Source organism: Squalius cephalus (assembly GCF_949319135.1).
Source record: "Squalius cephalus genome assembly, chromosome: 6".
NCBI classification, from domain to species: domain Eukaryota; kingdom Metazoa; phylum Chordata; class Actinopteri; order Cypriniformes; family Leuciscidae; genus Squalius; species Squalius cephalus.
In genome coordinates this window covers 13,836,500-13,860,233 of record NC_137127.1, presented here as the reverse complement: position 1 = coordinate 13,860,233, position 23,734 = coordinate 13,836,500, and the positions used below count along the sequence as shown (strand labels likewise).

Here is a 23,734-nt window from a genome sequence, read left to right as displayed (position 1 = left end):
CAAGATGAAGTGAGTGGGTTAGATATTTACAGTGGGTTATCATGGTAGCCTAATACTTTGTATTTTTTGCATCCAGATGATAAATATGTTACCCAACAGTCTTCTAATCAGATTTTTGTTCATGCATTCTTAATGCAAATGAACAGTGGAATGCGCGCGGTGGAAAGTAATGCTATAAGAAAAGAACGTGACTTGAATTCGACATTCTAGGCTACGGAGCCTTTTTCTCATTCGCATGTTTAAAGAAATAAACATGAGAATAAGATCAATCATTCATTACTCAAACATCAACATAATTTTGGACGACAACATTTTCTTCTGACAGCCAGCGCCCAGCTGCGAGCAACAGGTGCTTTCATTTTCATATCACCTCCTCAAAAGTTTACTTAGAAAGTATGTCCATTTTTATACTTTGCTTTAAGGCATTCCGTTTGCATTTAGAGTTATACATTTAGTTTTCACAGAGTCATTAATAGGTTGTTAATGATTATGAACATAAAACACTAAATTAGAAGAACTTCGTGATGTCATGATTACGTCAATACGGGCAACTAGCGACTGAAACACAACCTGAATACACACAGAAATAAACGCTTCTCCAAGTATCAGGGTCTCACGTTTTTTGGCACATTTACACAGGCACAAAGACACAAGTTTGACAGCGTGGTACACACATCGCTATCTCTTCCCTGGGGATTTTGCATAGATATTTTTGCTTCCGGATTTTTTTTTATTCTCAAAATGTTCTCTTCACTTCCTTGTGTTAAGCGAATAGAGGAACTGACCACATTGTGACTAGACTGATCATAGAGATTTTTTCAATACTGCATTAGGCTATTTTTTATTTTTAAAATGAGAATTAGTTAGACTACAGCAGGCGGTTTTCGAAGTGGTCATTGATTGTCTTCTCTAAACTTGGGTAAGTATTTTTTTAATTTGGATGTTTGGATGTTTACATTACGGAGTATTACAGTAGCTGTTTATGTTTGTGTACATTTGATTTAAAGGCCTACATTTTTGTTTATGAAAAATACACTGATAAAGTTAAAGGCGTTTTATAAAACTAAATATGAGTTGAAGCTCCTTTAGTTTTCCCATTTATCATCAATGGGAAAATTGATACTTGAAAATCTGCAAATATTTGCAACAAAATGCACAATAAGTAATGCACAAAATTGTTCTATACATATCCGTGGTCTATAAAAAAAAGCTAATTCTGCAAAAGCAGATGTGCCTCCTCTGCCTCTTGTTGTAAATGATAACAATTACGTATTCTACTTACAGTAAAGACAAACATTTACATTTACATTTACAAAGCATATACATTTTCTGACACTGTAGAGCAACAGATCTTCACTTATTCTTATCTTGTTATCATTTGTGTAAACAATTTTGGTTTGTTAATTGGTTCTTTTATCTTGGTGCTTGTCTTTATATGTTTGGAAAGACAAAGAGAATGGTCTCTCTTTCACACAGAAAGCACAAAATGGAAGAATTGAGGGTGTGAAGGTGATGTACAAAGGTTTCTGAATGGAAACCACATTGAGTTTACTGGGTTAATGATTTACTTTTAAAGAGGGACTTGCTTTTGGACACTTCCACAGTACTCAGCTACTCATTTGCAATGCAAATATTGGCTTCTATGGGGAACGAGACATGAAACATCTATTTTGCTTGCCATGGTTCAACAGTTTGGAAAACTGACTTGTCTCTGAAAGGTGTACTGTTTAGTCACAGATAACTGATGGTGATATTCCTCCTTAGGTTTTGATAATTTCTATTATCAGAGCTGACATGCATGATTGGGAAATTACAGTATTAACGTTGTCTTCCTCACAAATTGTACTTCTTTAAACCCAAAACTGTAAAGAGGAATCAATTGTTCTAGAAAATTCTGTTTAATGAGCACTTGTTTCATTTGACAACTTAAAAAGCTTCAGTGAATGTATTTGCTGTTGTCTATGAAACAGTAGCTGTATAATCCATTCAATAACTTCCATGCTTTTCACAACACGATGGATTAATTCAGATACAAGTATTTCAGGATATTCATCACTCATCCTCTTGTCGTCCCAAACCTGTTTCAAAACTTGAATGAATTTCTTTCATCTGCAGAACACAAAAACAATATTTTGAAGAATGTTTCAACCTGAAAGTCACTGCAAACCATTGGATGGGCAATGAAAACACTGAGACATTTTTCAAAATATCTTCTTTTGTGTTCCAGAGAAGAAAGTCATACAGGTTTTGAAACAACATGAATTTTTGAAACAACAACAGAATTTTCATTTCAGTTAATGTTTGATTTGTTCCATGCAGTATCTTGAAAAATTTGAATATCAAATACTCTGTTGTGTTTTGATATTCAAAGTACAGACATTTCCAGCCATATAATTCAGTTGTACAGAAAGCATACCTGCCAAGTATCTACATATGCACCATGAGACTACATGTGTACCTGCTGTACTGAATAAGTATATATAAGTAACCACCTGTGGCCGTTTGTTTTTGCCAGTGTGTGACCAAAGGCAGAGATGGCAGGCCGCACTCAGCAGGGAGACCTGACCGAGTACAGGAAGAGTACCATTAAGCGGGACTTGGAGATGGGGATAGTGATGACCGTGTACAGACAGAGGATGGAGAGGCTTACCGTGCAGGTCATCATGGAGACGCGACAGGTGGCCTGGACGCGCACCGCCGACAAGACAGAAGGAGTGTGTGAGTACCTTGCCTCAAGTTAATTTCTTGCATTTACACTTACCTTTACATTTAAGCTGTACGTTGTTTCTGTATGTGTAAAGAAAATAACCCATGTTTGTTTTACCATTTAAGCTACATTAACTTTATGATAAATGTTTATTAGTAGTGCTGTAAAATTGATTAATTGCATCCAACAGAAAAGTTTAGAAATATATATATATATATATAATAATGAATAATTACATACACACAGACACATGCGCGCACACACGCACACACACACACACACACACACACACACACACACACACACACACACACACACACACACACACACACACACACACACACACACACACACACACATGTCTGGTTCACTATCTTTGTGGGGATTCTCCATAGACTTAATGGTTTTTATACAGTACAAACTGTATATTCTGTCCCCTTACACTAACCCTACCCCTAAACCTACCCATCACAGAACACTTTCTGCATTTTTACATAAAAAAAAAATACAATTTAGTATGTTTATTTACCCATTCCCCTCATGGGGACCGCTGGCTGGTCCCCACAATGGAGGTGATCTCAGGTTTTACTATCCTTGTGGGGACATTTGGTTCCCACAATGTAATATAAATCAAACGCACACACACACACACACACACACACACATACAAACCTTTTTATGTTAGATGCGGTTAATTTTAATTAATCGGTTTGACAGTACTATTTATTAGACAATTAATACTTAATAAGTTATTGTGTGTCTTTGGATGTTACAAATATGTGGCCATATAAAGTGGCGTTAAATTATATAAATTATTTTAGGACCCCCTCGAAAACGAGATGGTGCATCTCAAGGGGTTTATCCTAATAAATAAATTTGAAATATAAAAACATATCTAGGTTTTTTTTTCATTTAGCAGACAATTTTATCCAAAGCAACATACTGTATAAATGATGATCGTCACAAGCAATTTATCAAAAAATTTTGCGGTACACATATTCAAGGAATGCATTTGTATTTTAAAGGAATATTTATTTGAAAGTTAAAAGCATGTTAATATGTTCTTTTTAAATTTGGGTTTAAGCTATTGTTTTACAGAAATTCATGAATGAATTACTACTATTCAAAGGTTTGCGGTCGGTTCGATTTTGTAATATTTTTGGTAAAAAAAAATCTTGTACGCTCATCAAGGCTGCATTTATTTGATGACAATACAGTTAAACCGTAATATTGTGAAATTTTATTACAACTTTTTTACATATATATAAAAAAATATTTCTGTGAAGCTAAAATTTCAGCATCATCATTACTCCAGCATTCTAATATGTAGATTTGGTGCTCAAGAGCTATTTCTTATTATTATCAATTTAGAAAACACTAAATTTTTGTGGAAAACCATTATACATGATAAATAGAAAGTTCAAAAGACCAGTATTTATTTAAAATAGAAATCTTTTGTCACAATGTAAAAGTCTTTATTGTCCTTGCTGAATAAAAGTATCACTTTAAGCATAAAAAAAACTCTTGAACGGTTTTATATAAAAATCCCACGGATAAATTTAATAGTGAGATGAACTGACCATCAACTTCAACATTCCAGGTTGATCTGTTAAATAATAGAGAGCTGATTTCAGACAGTAATCATAGGCTGTCTCTAAGTGAGCTACTTCGCTGTCTCCATGGGCAGCAACAATCTAAACTCATATGGCACCATGATCTTGTAGGAGGACACTTTTGGGGGTGTGGCCAGTGAACTGACTGTCTGTTGCCAGTAATTATGGTTGCCTGTAGTGCCATCACACCCGTCTCAACCAATGAAGTGCCACTTCCAGTTTCAACTAATCTTTCTTTTTGTTTCTTTTGTACATGACTCCTTGTGCATCATACTTTGCATGATGTAACATGTCTTGTGCCTTGTCATGGTGCTTCTGATATTTACATATATTCATATATTTATATATATAAAAAACATACATTTATATTTAATTCAAAACTCTTCCCCACAGGAATTATCTCTTTCTTTTAATCAGATGTTGTTTTAGTATTTTGTTATATACTATTATAGTATTTTTTGTATTTTGAATTAGCATTTATTTGTATATTTTTTACAATTCTTTTTTTTTTATCAAGTTTTTCATCTTATATTTTATTTCAGTTTTTTTTTTCAAGAAACGAAACGATTTTTAATAATTTTACTTTTAGTTAACAATAACAACACTATGATTGCTGTCTGTTGATCTGATCTGAATACTGTCAGTATATAGAGTATGTTTATGTTGCAATCTCATTTTTGCAGTGGACCTTTTTGAGATCCGGGAAGTACGACCAGGAAAAAACTCCAAAGAATTTGATCGATTCAAGGACACCAAGGATAAAAATACAGACCCCAACACATGCTTTACCATATTCTATGGCTCTCAGTTTGTTCTCAACACTCTCAGTCTGGGGGGTATGTGTGCTTTTTATACATTACATATTCTAAGTTATAAAACCATATAAAGATAGGGTAGGCAATTTTGAACATGCTAGCAATAGCACAGTGCTCTCCAAAGCCACGCCTCCTTCAAAACACATTAACGCACACAGCAGCATCTGCAAAAAGTCACGAGATGAGAGATGTTAAATTACCTCATGTCTCAAAGCACATAACATTACAATAATAATGAACATAAACAGCTTACAGAGCTCTAGTTGTACCACCTAGCCTAGCCTGAGACTCTTGAGAAGGCCACTTCCTTTCTTTCAATATACATTTTAGATTTATTTGATATTTTGATATGTATAGACTACATTAAAACACATTTTGCTTACCTGAGTTAACGGACATTCCATTATTTGGCTGGTTTAGAAATGACTGTTAAAGGAAGAACTTAAATTTTCTGTGGAAAAGATTGCATTGTTTTTAGCGCTGATAGTGTTTGCTGTTCCACAGCTGATTCAGTGGAGGATGCAGAAAAATGGCTGACAGGACTGGAGTTACTCAGACAGGAGACACTGGTGGCTCACACACCAGAGATTATAGAGAGGTACACACACACACACACACACTTACAGAGAGTGTACCTTGTGTATCTATGAACCGTAACCCAAATCATTATGTTTGTTTCATTCTTTGTTTTACTGTAGTTGGCTGAGGAAGCAGATGTACTCGGTTGATCAGACAAAGAAAAATAGGTTCTCTTTCTCTTTCACCTGCTTCTCACCCAGTTTCATTGCAGTTTTCGTTTAACCTCTTTACCAATCTTTAATGCTTTTTCATGTCTCTCACAGCATTACCTTGAAAGAGCTCAAATCTCTTTTGCCACAAATGAACTTCAAAGTACCAGGTGGACGTTTTTTGAAGGACAGAATTTCGGTATGAATGATTCATTGTATACACATCATCTTGACGGAAGTGAATGCTTTGCATCATATGGAAAACTTTATGGCAACTGAATTGGAACATTTCCTCTCCTGATGTTTTGCAAATGATGATCTGTGTTTATCCACAAGTTTTAATATACACATATACTACAGTAAATATATATATATATATTTTTTTTTTTTCAAAGACATGTTTAGTTAATGGCTTTGCACTAAAAGTATAAACTTCATAATTTCAGGCGGTGGGAGCAAAGAAAGAAGTCCTGGATTTTGAGCAATTTCACAAATTCTACAATCTTTTGATATTTGAAAACCAAAAGATGGTAAGAGTGCAGTTTAGTTTTGCTGAATAAAATATGCTTTGGGTGTAATTTATATATATATATAAGCTTATATATATATATGCTTATATAAGCATACACTACTGTTCAAAAGTTTGGGGTCGGTAAGATCATTTAAAAAAAAAAAACTCTTATACTCACCAAGGCTGCATTTATTTGATCAATATACACTAAAAACTGCAATATTGTGAAATGTTATTACAATTTGAAATAACTGTTTTATGTTTTAATATATTTTAAAATGTAATTTATTCCCATAATGGCAAAGCTGAATTTTCAGCATAATTACTCCAGTCATCAGAGTTACATGATCCTTCAGAAATTCTATGCTGATTTAGTGCTCAGGAAAAAATTATTATCAATGTTGAAAACAGTTGTGCTGCATGATATTTTTGTGATTGGCAGATGGCATTATAACCGTAAAACATATATTTTCATTTATTTGAAATAGAAATCTTTTGTAACATTATAAAAAACTTCACTGTCATGACTTAACTGAATAAAAGTATTAACTTCTTTGGGGAAAAACTTTTGGACCCTTAACTTTTGAAATATATATATATATATATATGTTACTTACTTATGTTGAATGTTGCTTGTCATTTTGTAGATTCTAGAGGAGTTTAAAAAGGAGTCGTGTGCTTTCATCATGGGGTAAGAAACTGTCCATTATTTTGGTTGAATCAGTTCTTTAAATGTGCATCATGTGGTCATGCTAATGTTCTCATTCTTATTATTTTGCATTTTTTTCTCTTCAGTATCAACGATCTGCCTATTCAACTCTCCGATTTCCAAAGATTCCTTTTATATCAGCAAAGAGTAAGATTGATATATGTATTTGTATACTTCCTGCTCATCCATCCATGCATTCAGTTGTTTAAGACTGAAATCAGAATCATATTATTTATAACATTATATAACATTTATTTTAGCACAGTTTCACAAGTAAGTGAACATGGGGTGAATTTTAAATCATTTTAATCTCTCTACTTTAGTTTGTCGATGTGGCATTATCCTGACATTATCACACAGTCAATCTAGCTGTATTTATATATTGTATATACCTGTCATCTACAGTATATATATTTCATTTAAATTCTATTTGTTTTGTTAAGAAAATTCTGTGAATTTATTTTGTAGGATACATGGGCCAACAACCTGAATCTAGTCAGAGAGCTGATGACTATATTTATTGATGACACCATGAGGAAGACTAATGATCCAGCCTTTACTGTTGAAGAGGTACATCTTATAGAGATCTGTTTACTCTATGATCATTTATATTTGCAGGTTATGTGTTTATAGAGCTTTTCTCTCTGTCTTTCTAGTTCCTCAGTTTTCTCTTCTCCAAAGAAAACTCAATTTGGGATGAGAAGTTCTCAGAGATTAGCCCACTGGACATGAACAATCCTCTGTCTCACTACTGGATCAACTCTTCTCACAACACGTCAGTGCTGCTGTTCTTCATGCTCATGACACACATGCAGCTCCTTCTCGTCATGATGAACTTCCTGTGTTACTTCATGTGTTTTGCTTTTTTCACAGATATTTGACTGGAGATCAACTGCGCAGTGAGTCGTCAACAGAAGCTTATGTGCGCTGCCTGAGGCTCGGCTGCCGCTGTGTTGAGTGTCAGTGAACCATACCCTCATTTCTACATAAATACTTTTGAGTTCTCTGCTAAACTAATGCAGGTCCCTTTCTGCTTCATTGTTAGAGTATGCATTGATGAGAATAATACATTGAAATCTGAAATCAGTGGGAGTCAGTATGATGACTGTTTTCTTTTTATTTATTTTTTTATTCAGTGGACTGCTGGAGTGGTCCAGATGAACCTATTATATACCATGGCTGGACCAGAACCTCCAAGATAAAGTTTAAGGATGTGGTTAAGGCCATCAATGATCATGCTTTTGCAACATCTGAGTTAGTCATCAGCAACACACACATTCACACATTTATTTGGTGACATTCTTGGGAAATGGGCGAATTTAACAAAACCTTTAAAGAACATGCCCGGGTCATAATGTGTCCCCTATTTAAAAGAAATAAGCAGTTATATTTTGCATAAAGACAATTAAGACTAGTTTTATAGATTATTTGCATTGTGACATTATTTTTATGACAATAAAACAAACTTTCCCCCTAAATTGCCATTACTGCTACATGAAAAAAAGAAATCATTAAAATGTACATTTTAAATGTAAAGTGTTATAAAGCATGGGTAGAATTTGTTGCCATTTAGTCCGTCATGTTTGACATTACGTCGATACTGACATTGGGATCTCACTTGGGAGCCCAATCACCAATCACCAATAGTAAGAAATGCGATGCGAGCGTCAGGCTTGAGAATACTTTCACAATGCACAGACATTTTCATAGTTTTCATTGTCTTCATGCCAAATATAATTATAAAATTATTACACACAGTTTTAGTTTTTTTGGAAATGCACAGAATTTATGAAGAATGTTTATGAACGGGTATACTGTTTGCAGGTATCCTGTGGTGCTGTCCATAGAAGAACACTGTGACATCAAGCAACAGAAAATGATGGCTCAGGTGTTCAAAGATGTTTTCCAGGACAAGCTTCTGATGGAGCCACTGGAACCAGAAGCAGAACAACTGCCATCACCAACCCAACTGAAGGGCAAGATCATCCTCAAGGTAGAAAAGCTTCACTGGATAATCCTGCATCCTTTCAGGTTACAATGCAATACCAAGCCACAACAATCAATGTTTTGCTACTAACTTTTTCATACAGCACAAGAAACTGAATCTTGATGGGACTTTTGGCAAAAAGGATATACGAAAAGGAGATAAGCAGGGAGAGCTCTTCATCTGGGATCCAATAGATGAGGTGCCAAAATCCAGTTAACATCATCATGGGCTCGTGTGGTTGTTTCATCTTATTTCAGTTGCCTTAATTGATTATGAGTGTAATTTCTGTGTGACCGTGTCCGTGTGCAGAGATGGTACAAGCACTACTGTGTGATCGAGAACAAGACATTGTATTATGCTGAGGAGAATGATCTAGAGGACGATGTTGGAAAGGTAAATCACTGAGACTCAATCACAGAATGAGATTCACTTTAAAATGCCACAAATTAAGGAAATAAACTGTGTAATTCAAATGTAAAACCTCTCCTCAGTCGTCCCAGGGAGGTACAGAGCTTCATCAGTCAGAGCCCTGGTTTCACGGGCGTATGTCAGAGGGCAGACAGACTGCCGAGAGACTGCTGCAAGAATATTGTGCAGATTCGGGTGGAGTTGACGGAACGTTTTTGGTGCGGGAGAGCGACACCTTCGTCAATGATTGCACCCTCTCATTCTGGTAATGTAGGCCTGTTCTCATTCTCTTCAAAGAGGGAGGAAAGATTGGGTTTTTTTATTCCCTATTTTCTCTTTTTTTATTGTCTTTACAAATGGAAGATGTAGGGAAAATGCAGCATATGCAGTTGATATGGGTCATTCCTATTATGCAGTACATTTTCATGTCCCATCATAATGTTAGATAAAATACTAGATAAAATATTAATCTGGCAGTTGTTTAAGACTGAAATCAGAATCATATTATTTATAACATTATATAACATTTATTTTAGCACAGTTTCACAATTAAGTGAACATGGGGTGTATTTTAAATCATTTTAGTTAGTTCATCCAAAAATGAAAATTCTGTCTTTACTCGCTTTCAAGTTATTCCAAACCTTTATGAATTTCTTTCTTCTGCTGAACATTGAAAGAAGATATTTTGAAGAATGTCTATAACCAGACAGTTGATGGACCCCATTGACTTTTTCCCCCTACATACTATTGAAGTCAATGGGGCCAATCATCGGTTTAGTTTCCTACATTCTTCAAAATATCTTCTTTCGTGTTCAGCAGAAGAAAGAAATTCATACAGGTTTGCAACAACTTGAGGGTGGGTGAGTAAATTACTGTATGACAGAATTTACAGTTTTGGGTGAACTATCCTTTTAACTTTAAGTTGACACCTTCTTGTTAGCTAGTTCGCAAACAGTAATTTATATTTGTATTGATATTGTACTCAAATTACTGTACTAAAATCAACACAATACAAATACATTATCAATTGTAATCAATACAAAACAAATACAATAAAACAGTTTGAGCATGTCATAATGACATCATCCTCCAGGAAGTTACTCTCAATGTCTCACTGACCAGTGACTAACTTTAGCACTTTGTTTATCCTGTTAGTTTAATTTTCGTTTACATTGTGTAAATGATTCAGAATTAAAGGTATAGCGGAGGATTTTCTTTTTCCGGGTGGATCATCAAGACTATTGGTCCTCCTAAGTGTCAATCATTCTGGTGATATGTTTACGTAAGGCCGTCGTACGTGCTCGTGCACACGATTCACACGATGGCGTGCGCTCAAAACATAGGTTGGGCTTCCCACTGATGCCTCAGTGGCAAAGTTTCTACTTGACAGGTAAAGTTTGGCATGCTATTTGGAGAAATCCATTTAAAATCACTGCTAGTAAAAGTTCATGTAAGCTATGATTAGCTCGTGCATACGTTTAATAGGCGTTCCCTCTCGGGAGCAGGTAGAGTGTTGCGCATGTGCATTTTTTCAAAATTTTCTAAAATTCGGGAAAATCCTCCGCTATACCTTTAATACATTTATGTGCCTGATGTTGACCAAAGTATATTTCTGAAAGAAATACCCTTTTATAGAAATACTTCCATTACAATGCATTCATATGGTGCTGCATAACAAGAATGACCCATATTATTCATATTAATTACTTTTTTCCTTTGGTCACAATTATACAGAAATGCACATTTTGCTAAATAAATTCACTGTGTGGTCTTTGCAGGCGCAGCGGACGAGTTCAGCATTGTCGAATCCGTTCCTGCATAGAAGGAGGTCACACTGTCTATTTCCTCACAGAAAACCTGCATTTCCCCAGTGTGTATGCGCTCATCCAGTATTACAGGGAAAACCTGCTCCGCTGTCAAGATTTCTACCTGCGCCTCACCGAACTTGTGCCTCGACCAGACCAGCACCTGCGTGAAGGGTTAGTCGATACTTGATGTGCACAAACAACTTCATGCTGTTTACCACATCCCGGCCAGCAGGGCTGTAGAAGACCACGTGGTCAGGCTTGCAGCCTCTCCTAACGCTCACTACAAAATGCAGGCACATCGTAAATGTGAAGCTGTGGTTTTTTTTTGTCTTCAGGTGGTTTTACAGTAACTTGAGTCGAGGTGAGGCGGAGGACTATCTCATGAGGATCCCTCGAGATGGAGCCTTCCTCATCAGACAGAGAGAAGATTCAGAATCTTACGCCATAACCTTCAGGTGCTGCTCTGTTTTCCATCTCTTCGTTAGCATTGCTTTTTAAGATTGTTTTTTAAAACACGTAACCCCTAGTATTACACTCAAGTTGTCCATCCATTCACATCCCATCATGTGGAGAGATTTGTATTTATATATGCTGAATGTATATGTACTGTATATAAATTCATGTCATTTTATTAAACCAATTAACAGTTAGTGATTTAAATACATTATTTAAAAACAACTAATCATTTAATAAAATAATAAAAAAAAATGTTTAAAAATAAACTTTTTTGATACTTTATTGGGTCACCACTTGATTTCCAATACGAGTCCTGAAGCAAAATGTGCTGTTACTTTTCTAAGTGGTTTTCAAACAGACAAAAACAAAAAATCCCATAGACTTGGTTTAGTGTGGATCATGCTTCATGAACCATTTATTATTTTAATTATTTATCATTTATTATTTAAAAACAAGTATTTTAAACCGTTGAAGTGCAGTAAGCAGTGAAAGACAGCTCATTTCGCTATATGCGCATGCTGTCAGAGAGACTGTTTCTCATCGCTGTCTGAGACGCGCACATATAAAGCTGCTGTTCACAAAGCGCGAGAACTGAACTGAGTGCTTTTTGCCAACTAAATGAGCTTGAACGGTTAAATACACATGCTTATGAGTCAAAGACTTGACCATGTCTTTGCAAGTAAACGTAGTGATTTATGTCTTAAAGTGACAGCATCCAAATTTACCTGCTGTCATTATTAAAGGGTTAGTTCACCCAAAAATGAAAATTCTGTCAGTAATTACTCACCCTCACGTTGTTCCAACCCCCGTAAGACTTTCGTTCATCTTCGGAATACAAATTAAGATAATTTTGATGAAATCTGAGAGCTGACTCACTTTTTCATACTTTAAAAGTATCAAAAGCAAAAATAACTATCGTGATATAAATCGTTATCTTGAAATAAAATTACTCATCGTGATATAATAATTTGTTCATATCGCCCACTCTTACAGTCTTTTTGTGTTTTATGTGCTGAAAATGAACATCAACATTTGTGAGATTTATTTCAACAGTTTTGAGGTTGAATAAAACTTTTTTTTTTGTCACTGCATAATAATGACCTGTGAATTTATGTTGGATATTAAATGTTCTTATGTGTGTTTTTAATGGGAGATTTGTGGATACAGTAATTCATTTAGATTTGTACGGAAATATTTTTTTCTAAATTAACTGTAATTGTTTTCAAAAAATCAAGACATCCCTGAAGCTCAATTCATCCAATTCATAGCCTCAAAACTGTGGCAAAAGACCCACAGTAGCACATTGTTGTTGGTGTTTATATTATTTAGTTAATAATTATTGTAATTCATTGTGGGTTTTATTTGCTGAAACAGAGGTGAAGGGATGGTGAAGCACTGCCGGATACACAAAGAGGGATCTATGTACGTGCTGGGCACCTCTAGTGAGTTTGAGAGCCTGGTGGAATTGGTGGACTATTTCCGAAAGAAACCGTTATATCGGAAGATCAAACTCCGCTACCCAGTCACTCCAGAACTAGTTGAGCGCTTCAGTTCGGTAAGAAAAAAATATTGTTTCTTTTGGAATAGAAAATACTTTTTGGTTACTTTATTTTAAGGTGACTGTGTTACAGTGTAAATATAATATTTAACTACCGGTATATGTACTTACTATTGGGTAAGGATTAGGGTTTGGTTTAGGATTAGTTGCATGTAATTATGCAGAATTTATAGGTATTACTATAGTAACTACATGTAACGTGTAACGAGGACACTGTAAAATAAAGTGTTAACCACTTTTTATACAACCCCATACTGCGGACTGTACTGAACACTGTGCAGTGATTGTACAACAGTTTTTCTTTGAGTGCATTGTCTGCATACACTCTTCAAAGTGAACAAGGGCATGTGCACCTCTTCCTTTGCTACGGCCACAGTTTGCATGTCACACTTGCATCCTTTCATCTGTAGTAGTTATTTTGGTCTCTTCTCCTTTTTCCAATCAAAGTTCAGACCAAAAGTTCTGATTTAGTTGAACAAGTATAATATGCACTAAGGTGTCATTGTTTTGTGTAAATGTGTTCAAGGAGACATATAAACTAAAACATGTCTCTTTTTTCACTTCTTGAGGATATGCTAATGTCCCCGACACACGCACACATACGTCGCAAAAGCACATTCCTGATGTCACAATGACTTCTTATATAGCGAAATATTTTTCACAATTTAAAATTTCTAATTATTATTGAAAACAGATATTTTTGTGGGGACTAATCAGACATTTAAAATGTGTAGATTATAGATTTTGCTTGGCTTAAGTCTAATGTGCAGGGAAAAATGTCTAAGAAATGCTTTATGTCTTTCTTTTCAGATAACCAAAACTGCTTCACTTTATGATTCTAAACAGTATGTGGAGGCCAACGAGATAGAGCCATCTCTGGTAAGCACTTTGAAGAGCGAACACAGCTCCTGCATGTTAGTATGCACAAGAGGTCATCTCCTGTGGGCTGGGGAGGAAGTGGTGGTGCTGGCTATCTCTTTCTCTCACATAGGAAACTGAGCGTCTCGAAAGAGGAAATGCAGCCTGGCTAAAACAGCGATGTCATGTTTAGCCATAAATGCTTCATGTTTCTAGTTCGATGTAATTCTCACATTACCTTTAAAGAGAATTTATTTTAGCCTTCACACTCTGAACCACTGAGGTGTTGTGTGGGTTACCTCAGTGCATTTGCAGATCCGTATAGCAAGATTGAACTTATTTTGTTGCGTTGCAGCCCCAGAGCACAGTGAAGGCCCTCTATGACTACAGGGCCATGCGGCCGGATGAACTCTCCTTTTACAAGGGCTGTTTGATCCATAATGTGACTAAGGAGGCAAATGGATGGTGAGATTATTTGTATATTATGTCGATAAAAGCAATAAATGCTCTATTTAGCATTGCAAAAAAGCTGTGGCAGTGCCATGATGCAGTGAAGGTATCAAATAATAAAAACCATAAAAATTTGATAAATACCATGGTACTAAATGATTAGCACATACATGTACCACAGCATTTACACAAAACTCCAAGGTACGTTCAAAAGCTTGGGGTCGGTAAGATGTGTTTTTAAGATTTTAAGAAGACGTCTCTAATGCTCAACCCAAGCCTGCATTTATTGATCAAAAGCATGGTAGAAACAGTAATATTGTTTTCTATTTTGACATGTTAAAATGTCATTTATTCCTGTGATGGCAAAGCTGAATTTTCAGCATCATTACTTCAGTCTTCAGTGTCACATGATCCCTCAGAAATCATTCTAATATGCTGATAAATGTTGAAAACAGTTGTGCTGCTTAATACTCTTTGTTAAACAATGATACCTTTTTTCAGGATTCTTGTCAATATAAGTTCAAAAGAACAGTATTTTGTTTTTAACATTATAAATGTCTTTACTGTCACTTTTCATCTACTGTATTTAATGCATCTTTGCGGAATGAAAGTATTACATTCTTTTAAAAAAATCTTACCGACCCCAAACTTTTGAATTGAGGTGTACATCAAAGAATACTAATATTTTACCATGGCTCATAAAACATTTGACCATCATAAATTGTCCAAAAACCCATGGTACTTTTATTTTAGTGTAGCTTTGTGGCACATAGATGCATTATTGCCTTTTTGTGCCAGATTATCATATCACTCTCTTGTGATTTGAATTGCTTTCATTTTTAGAAGTTCACCAACATTTAATTTCCCCGTTTATCTGCTGATGCCTACAGGTGGAAAGGAGACTATGGCGGGAAACTGCAGCACTATTTCCCTTCAAATTATGTAGAAGAAGTGGCCAATGCATCTGATGCCAATTACCAGGTAAAGCATATTAAAAATGTGGATATTTAACTAAACAGATATGTCCTTTGGTGCTAGTTAGTATAGTATTTTGCATGCTTATTTGCTTACTTACATAGAGAGCATCTACATCCAATACTCTGAACATCAACATTACATGTTCTCTTTCAGCCTGAAGAAGAAAATCCATTAGGTGACTTATGTAAAGGGGTAGTGGACATCTCAAAGTGTACTGTTGGTAAGATGATTTATCTTCAGGGGGGGCCATTTAACACCTGTACAGCATGTGGCTTTGTTATGCTCAGACTTATTTTGCACTCATTTCTTCATTTCCAGTTCGCTCAGCCAAGCATGGCAAACCTGTGGTGGTGACGTTGCAGGATAAGGAAAATAAAGAGAACATGATGCCGTTTGATTTGGCCACCGAGACCACTGAGGAGCTGTACGAGTGGTATCAGGTGGCCTGGGACATCACACAGAGAGAAGAAAACCGAGAGTTCGAGGTCTGTCTCACTCGCTTAGACTCACACACTCACGTTCGGATCTTAAGACGTGTCCTAAATAGGGCAAACCGGGGCTAGTTGTCACACGGGGAAGCTGTCACAAGGTTTTGAGTCACTCATTCTATAAATATAGGATTGTTTTTTTGAAGCCAGACAGATTTAGGGGGTGTTTAAATGCTAGGTGTAGCCCTTGAGAGAACATTTAATCTAAAGCATTCTAAGTATCTAGTCAAGTATTTAAAGTATAATGTTGGGCTAGGGTTTATGAATGCTTACAATACTTTCCCATTGCAGAAAATAAAACAGAGGGAGGTCGAGAGCAGAGAAGACGTGGCCAGCGAGATGTCTGAACTGGTTGTTTACTGCCAGCCTCGCAGTAAAGACAAGGACCGCTTTGGTACAGCTAATTATATAAATATGCATTTATACATATTTACACAAATATGAATACATATGCACTACCATTCAAATGTTTGGGGTCAGTATTTTGTTTTAATGAAATTAACTTTTATTCAGCAAGTATTCATTAAATTAATCAAAAGTGGCAGTGAAGACATTTATTATGCTAGAAAAGTTTATTTCAAATAAATGCTGTTTTTTAGCTTTCTATCCATCAAAAAAATCCTAAAAAAAAGTTTCACTGTTTCCACAAAAATATTAAGCAGCACAACTGTTTTTAACGTTGATAATAATGAGAAATGTTTCTTGAGCGCCAAATCAGCATATTAGAATGATTTCTGTCTTTGCCGTCACAGGAATATATTACATCTAAAAATATATTAAAATAGAAAACAGTTATTTTAAAATGTAATAATATTTTACAATATTACTGTTTTACTGATTAGACAAATGCGACCAGACTTCTTTTAAAAAACATTTTAAAAAATGACCGACCCCAAACATATATTAACTGTGTATTAACAATGCAGTCACTTTTCCCTTTCAGATAATTATACCTACAAAGAGGTTCGCTCCTTTGTAGAAAATAAGGTTCCTTCCAGAAACAAGTCGACTCAATTTATGTTGTATAACCGCAAGTCGCTGAGCCGCATCTACCCTAAAGGCCAGAGAGTGGATTCCTCCAACTACGATCCGTATCCTCTGTGGATGTGCGGCTGTCACATGGTGGCACTCAACTTTCAAACTGCTGGTAAGATTAAGTGTGAAGTTGATCAGGTCTGCTAACGTATGACCTGTGACCAGCCATTTTTGCTCATGGGCACAAAGAACTTTTTGAGCCTATCACACTAAATGTATTAGTTTGTCAATGCTTTTTGGCAACATAATGGTGTAGTTATGCCATGCATCTACCAGCAGGGGCAAGAAAACTACACCACACAAATCAACCAACCCTTGACCTCTTGTGTAAAATAGTAAACAAGGAAGAGAGGAAATTACACAATGAAAGGTTTTATTGAAATTCTAGTTAAAGTTTAAATAAATGTTTGCATAAATGGGTAGAGTATTAGACGGAAGCAGGGAACATGCAAAATAATGTAAGAATAGTGCGAAGGTTAAACAATTATTTGGTAACACTTTACAATAAGGTCTCATTTGTAACATGAACTAACAATGAGCTATTCATCTTTGTTAATGCTAGTAAAAACCAAATCGTTCATTGTTCATGTTAGTTTACAAATGTTAACAAATACAAGTTTGGATTTTAAAAATGTAACGTAAATATTGAAATTACAATTGACTAAGATTAATAAATGCTGTAGTCATTTTGTTCATTGTTAGTTCATGTTAAACATACTGTATAAACCTTAATGTAAAGACATGGGCTCAAACTGTGAGTGTAAGCACAAGAACAATACAACCTTTTTTTAGTCATTCAATAAAAAAAGAGCATAGCATATATAAATATATAAAACTCTCCTCAGATAAGTACATGCAGCTGAACAGCGCTCTCTTCAGTCTGAATGGAGGCACGGGATATGTGCTGCAACCTGAGATGATGCGCAGAGACTCCTATGACCCTCATCAGGAGAAGAAGAATGTCAGATCTACTATCACCATTAGGGTAAGACATGATCTTCATTCTAACAGAATCAAATTAATTTAGTCCGAGTCGGAGAACTGAACAAGAACGGTTTCATTTTAATAAAAGAATTGGAAAAGATTCTTGTTTTTGTTTTTTTGACGCTCAGGTGATAGGAGCGCGACATCTTCCCAAACCAGGGCGAAGCATTGCCAGTCCCTTTGTGGAGATTGAACTGTGTGGCCAAACAGAAGACAACAAAGTCAAGACTACCGTTTGCCGTAAGAAGCAGTCTTGTTTTAATATCACTGAGATACTTTTTTAAAAGTTTTTATTCATATTTTGAATTGTTTTACATTTGCATTTTAGATTTAAAGGTTTAGTAATTTTGTTGTGTGTTTTTGTCGCTTTATATTAGTTTTTGTTTTAAATATGTGAAGTTTTTTTAAATCATTTTCATACTTATTCTTATAGATTTTCTAACTAGAATCTACGTGCTAAACTGCTAACCTGCTAAGCTTTGTATATATATATATATATATATATATATATATATATATGTGTGTGTGTTTAATTTTTTTATAAAAATTATTATAGAAATACATTATTATGTGTTATCATTATTTGTGGACTGCCTTGTAATAGAGTGCACCAGAAGTATTTGTTTCATCTATAGAGATTTTAAAAAGTTAAATATGTCCACAGATGACAATGGACTGAACCCTGTATGGCTCGGGCCGAACTTTCAGCCTTCAGAGGCATTTACTTTCAACGTGTATGACCCAGACCTCACTTTTCTACGTTTTGTGGTCTTTGAGGAGGACATGTTCTCTGACCCCAATTTCCTGGCCCAGGCTACGTTCCCTGTGAAAGGTGTTCGCCCAGGTAAGTCTGTCAACAACATTGCCAAATTAGTTTTTTTTATGAAACAAGTGAATGCAGATTTAAGTTTGAGTACAAAAACTGAGCTTGATGCTTTCACAGGGTACAGATCAGTCCCTTTAAAGAATGGATTTAGTGAAAACCTGGAGCTGGCAACTCTATTGGTGTATGTTGATATTCAGCTGGTGGAGGTAAGACACAGCTAAATTTTTACATAAGAATTAGGTACTTTTGTTGATGATATAACTGTGACCATGGACCACAAAACCAGTCACATGGGTAATTTTTTTGAAATTGAGATTTATACATGTATGGTCTGTTAAGAGATACAACTATTTGAAAATCTGGAATCTGAGGGTGCAAAATAATCGCCTTTAAAGTTGTCCATTTATGTTCGTGATTTTGCTGCATTCACTCACAAAAATATTTCTTTTATATATTTACGGTAGGAAATTTACTAAATATCTTCATGGAACATGATCTTTACTTAATATCCTGATGATTTTTGGCATAAAAGAAAAATCGATAATTTTGACCCATACAATGTATCGTTAGCAGTTAGCCACAAATATTCCCGTGCTACTTGTGACTGGTTTTGTGGTCCAGGGTCACAATTATAGAATATCTAATTTTGCTTTAATGAGAATACTCTGTTAGTTTAATGGAAATCCCCTGTCTGACTTGTTTCTTCAGAAAGCACAGGAAGAACTCTACTCCTCCTCGAAACAGTTGCAAAAGAAGCAGGCAGAGTTGAGCAATGAGTTCTGCCTCTATGACACTCACTCCAACCTGCAGCGCGCCGCGACTCCTAATCGCCGCGAGGACTTCTCGCAGGAGTTCACTTACTCGGAAAAAAAGTGAGTGTGCAAAATTGCGTGAGTGAATTTAAAGACACATCACAGAGTGAATGCGTGAGTGAATTTAAAGAGGATATTCATATCTCTCTATCTTTGTCCATACAGGATAAATAAACAACAGCAAAAAATAAACAACAGCAAGTTCTACTCATGAAGAAAACAAGAAGTCTAGTTCCCTCCCGGCCTGGTTCTAATGTTCTTAAGGGTCTCTTCTTCTCCATTCTGCTGCTCTAATACTACTGGTTCCCTAAACAGGCTGCAAAGACAGGAAGTTGCAGCCATCTCACTTTTAATGTCACACTGGAATAAATCAAAAAGTGAATTTGAGCAATACTCATCTGTAAATGAGAAGATGTTTGACTGAAACTTAGAAGCTGTAAAACTCTTTAAATTGTGGGCATAAAAACTGCAAGAAGGATTGTTTTTTTTTGTATGTGTGTGTGTGTGGTAAATGTGAAACTGTTAATCTACTACCTATCGGTTTGTAACATTTCATTTGTAGCTGTATTAAACTCATCCTTATTGTCTTAACAATTTAAATAACAAGACATGTTATTTATTTGGTTTCTTTCTTGTTTTTAATATGGGTATTGGTAGAGGAAGTTTTATCATTTGTTTGGATAAGTCAATTCACACTGCACTGACTGACACCGACCAACACGGACAATCACCTGACCAGATTACAGTTTGCCACTTCTCAGACATTCCACAACCTGACAAACTTGAACGTTCAATCTGTGAAAACAAGCGACGACCATTGGAAAAAGCTGCCGACAGGGGAAACACTGATCTGAAGTGTCAGTTGCCGTTGTTCGCCGGTTCAGTGTGAATTGGCCTTAAGGGATATAATGTACAGTACGATAGTCGTTATTGAAATATAGACCTTATGTAGCCCCGCCCCTTTTCAGCACTGCGCTCTTGTGTTCTGTTTATATTTCCACGCCATGAAGGTAAGATCTTACGGACTTATGAATGACCCACTCGTTTTAAAATCTTCCCATTTGTTCCGTCATCAGCTTCAAACATTACAATGCTCATGAGAACTTTTGGTAACTCTACAATAAGTAAATCCAATACACCAGCTAATTACTTTTAAACTGAAGTTCAGACACAAAATTCTAAAGATGGCTGCAAGCTTGTTTCTCGGGCGCATAAGGTCTGTAAATATTTTTTGCAGCTGTAATGATCGTACATTATCCCAGTTATTACACGGCTACTCACCAAATAAATAAATATGTGCACATGACATATTGTTTTGATTTTCTTTAACTGTATCAAATGTACAATGTACAAAATATTCAGCCAATATTACAGCCAAATCAATTTCTCCACATGAACGGCATCAGTATAGGAAATAAAAACTTAAGTATCAAGAATCAGGTATTCCATAGAGCCATGTATTAAAACCTAATAAAACTGGTAGTAAAAGTGTCAAACAGTTTGACAGACATTTACATTATTCAGCCTCAATGGGAGAATACAACAAAGCTGTCTAGGAAATTGCTTAGTGCAATGAGAACATTACAGTATTGAAAATAGTGTTTGTCTGTGGAGGAATGAGATTGATCAAGATAAAAAACAACAACAAAGCGTTTAAAAGCGTTTAAAAGACTTCTAGCCATCCAAACACAGCCCTGATGTCTAGGCTAAAACAAGGCAAAATGTGGGCAGTGAAAATGTAATAAACGTCTAACCATAGCCCAAGAATAGAAGCACAAAGGGCATGTCAAAGAAATGAAACCAAACACCTTGTAATCACTGTTGATTTCACTTACGTGTGTTATCACTCACTTAAGTTATTTTGGAACAAATTTCAAGGTTATTTTGGCTAGATGTGAGCTACTCATACCTGGACTATATCAGGTCTAGTAAACTTGAAACTGTGAAATGACGGCCATTGCTTGCTGGGCAAATTTGCTTCAGTTTAAATTTATTTGTACTTTATTACCATATAGTGCCGTACAAACCCCCAGTGATCTGTGAACTTTAAGGTTTATCAATAATTCGAGTGATTCTATGATTCTAGTTTAGGAGCAGAAACAAACAAAGAATAACAAAAGTACCAAAACTTTAACATAGATGGATGATTCTTTAACATGTTTACAAAAAAAAAAACCATTTAGATGGAGCTTTTAATATATAAACAAGTAAAATTAAAGATTATTATCACTAAGTTTTTGTAACTTAAAATATCACGAAAACAAATTTTCAAATGCGGTGATTTTAAGACCTTGAAGTCCTATAAAGGGTATTTCGTGTGTTTAGTGGGAATTTTAAAAACTAATCATGAACTAACATTTCTTTTTCTAGGCCAAAATATTAAACCTTTGATTTCTCTTTACAGGCCTTTTAACAAACTCTGAAGATATTCTGGTTATACAGTTATTCTAAATTTAATAGTCCCATGATATTGTCACCAGTATGTTCAGTGCATTTAGTTTTCATGGACTTTAAGTTTGCATTCTTCACGTGTTTTTTTTTTTTTTGTCTTTGATTCCCACCACTGATTAGTTACATCAGGGATGGGCAACTTCAGTCCTGGAGGGCCAATGTCCTACAGAGTTTAGCTCCAACCCTAATCAAACACACCTGAACAAGCTAATGAAGGTCCTCAGGATTACTAGAAAGTTACAGGCAGGTGATTTTTTCAGGGTTGGAGCTAAACTCTGTAGGACAGTGGCCCTCCAGGACCGAAGTTGCCCATCCCTGAGTTACATGGACACTAACACTAGTCATCACAACTGTTTGTCTTTTAGTTAATCATCTCTGTGTATTAAGTTCCTGCTTGTGTTAACGTCTTGTGTTTTGTTTGTCTACCTTTTTAGATTGCCTTCAAAGTGGATTATTAAAGACTTTTGAAACTTGATCATTGATCCTTCAACCTTGCATGACAAGGTCAATATTGAGTAATCAACAATGAAGGCAGTAATTTGTCATTTTTTAAACGCTTGAAGGCAAAAAACGGAGAGAAAAAGATGCGTTTTCAAACGAAAACGTATTAGTGTGGACGAGGCCTAAGATGAACCAACCCCATGATTTTGTTGATCTTGACGATTCTAACATCTAAACTTGCTTTGCCAGTAACAGAGGGTGTGGGTGGATGCTGTTTTGCACAAACTGAACCACACTTGACAACTGTTACTTGAGAAAATCTCTCACAATCTCTCTCCTTCCAGTAAAATCCACTTCTTTTCACCAATTCTTTTAAGTTTTTCTTCACCCCCTGGTTTTAAAGCAATGTTCACGCCACTTACAAATCTTACATGATTTTAAATTTCTGCTTAAAAAGAGAGCTTTCTAAATATTGGTTTGGAGGCCTGCGGTCTCACAAATACGGATATTTACTTAATATTGCGTTTAAATCAATTTACAGGTAACTCAATGAAGATGATTTGGGTATTTCTTTTCTCTCTTGTCCTCTGGAAATCTTTGCTTTTCATCATAGGAAATTAGAAAGCAGTTTATGTCATGCACAGGATGTGATTTTTTTTTCAAGACCTGGTCTGGAGAATAACCAATAGAAATCTTCTTGTCATTTCTCAGTTTGATTTGTGCATTTGAACTGGAAGGTAAGTCTGAATATAGGCTACATTACATGAATAATCTAACTTTTAGCGCTGTTTTCATAAATATAAAATACATTCTTAAAAAAAAAAAAAAAAAAACTATTTTTAAGAGTGTAGTTACTGAAAAGCCTGTGATGCAAAAGCACTGCTTCTGACATGGGAAATTAGAAAGCGGTTTATGCCACAGGATATGTTTTTTTCTCAAGACCTGGTTGGACAATAACCACTTGACGTCATCTTGTCATTTCTCAGATTGGTTTGTGCACAGAAACTGGAAGGTAAGTGCGTCTGTACATTACATGAATAATCTAACATTTAACACAATTACTGCTTTCATAAGTATAAAATAGATATATTTTTAAAACATTATCAGTGTC

The 23,734-nt window shown here is 35.5% G+C and overlaps 1 protein-coding gene across 3 annotated transcripts; it reads left to right on the top strand.

Annotated features, from left to right (window-relative positions):
* Nucleotides 1–123: 123 nt before the first annotated feature.
* plcg2 (phospholipase C, gamma 2) lies at nt 124–20,736 on the top strand. Of its 3 annotated transcripts, none has more exons than XM_079873421.1 (33): nt 124–349; nt 2,516–2,718; nt 5,004–5,156; nt 5,640–5,733; nt 5,834–5,881; nt 5,978–6,062; nt 6,310–6,393; nt 7,022–7,065; nt 7,170–7,230; nt 7,552–7,653; nt 7,740–7,858; nt 7,957–8,042; nt 8,220–8,337; nt 8,908–9,076; nt 9,174–9,269; nt 9,380–9,463; nt 9,562–9,743; nt 11,257–11,457; nt 11,622–11,741; nt 13,117–13,297; nt 14,111–14,179; nt 14,514–14,623; nt 15,499–15,589; nt 15,740–15,806; nt 15,905–16,071; nt 16,366–16,468; nt 17,018–17,221; nt 17,955–18,094; nt 18,222–18,333; nt 18,758–18,937; nt 19,037–19,125; nt 19,628–19,791; nt 19,897–20,736. In XM_079873421.1, exons 2-33 carry the CDS (start codon nt 2,535–2,537, stop codon nt 19,943–19,945), a joined length of 3,756 nt encoding a protein of 1,251 aa, XP_079729547.1. In that variant the 5' UTR covers nt 124–349; nt 2,516–2,534; the 3' UTR covers nt 19,946–20,736. The 3 variants fall into 3 exon arrangements, with proteins under 3 accessions (XP_079729547.1, XP_079729546.1, XP_079729548.1); XM_079873420.1 differs by lacking the exon at nt 124–349 and adding an exon at nt 524–919; XM_079873422.1 differs by lacking the exons at nt 124–349; nt 5,834–5,881 and adding an exon at nt 564–919.
* The last annotated feature ends 2,998 nt before the right edge of the window (nt 20,737–23,734 follow it).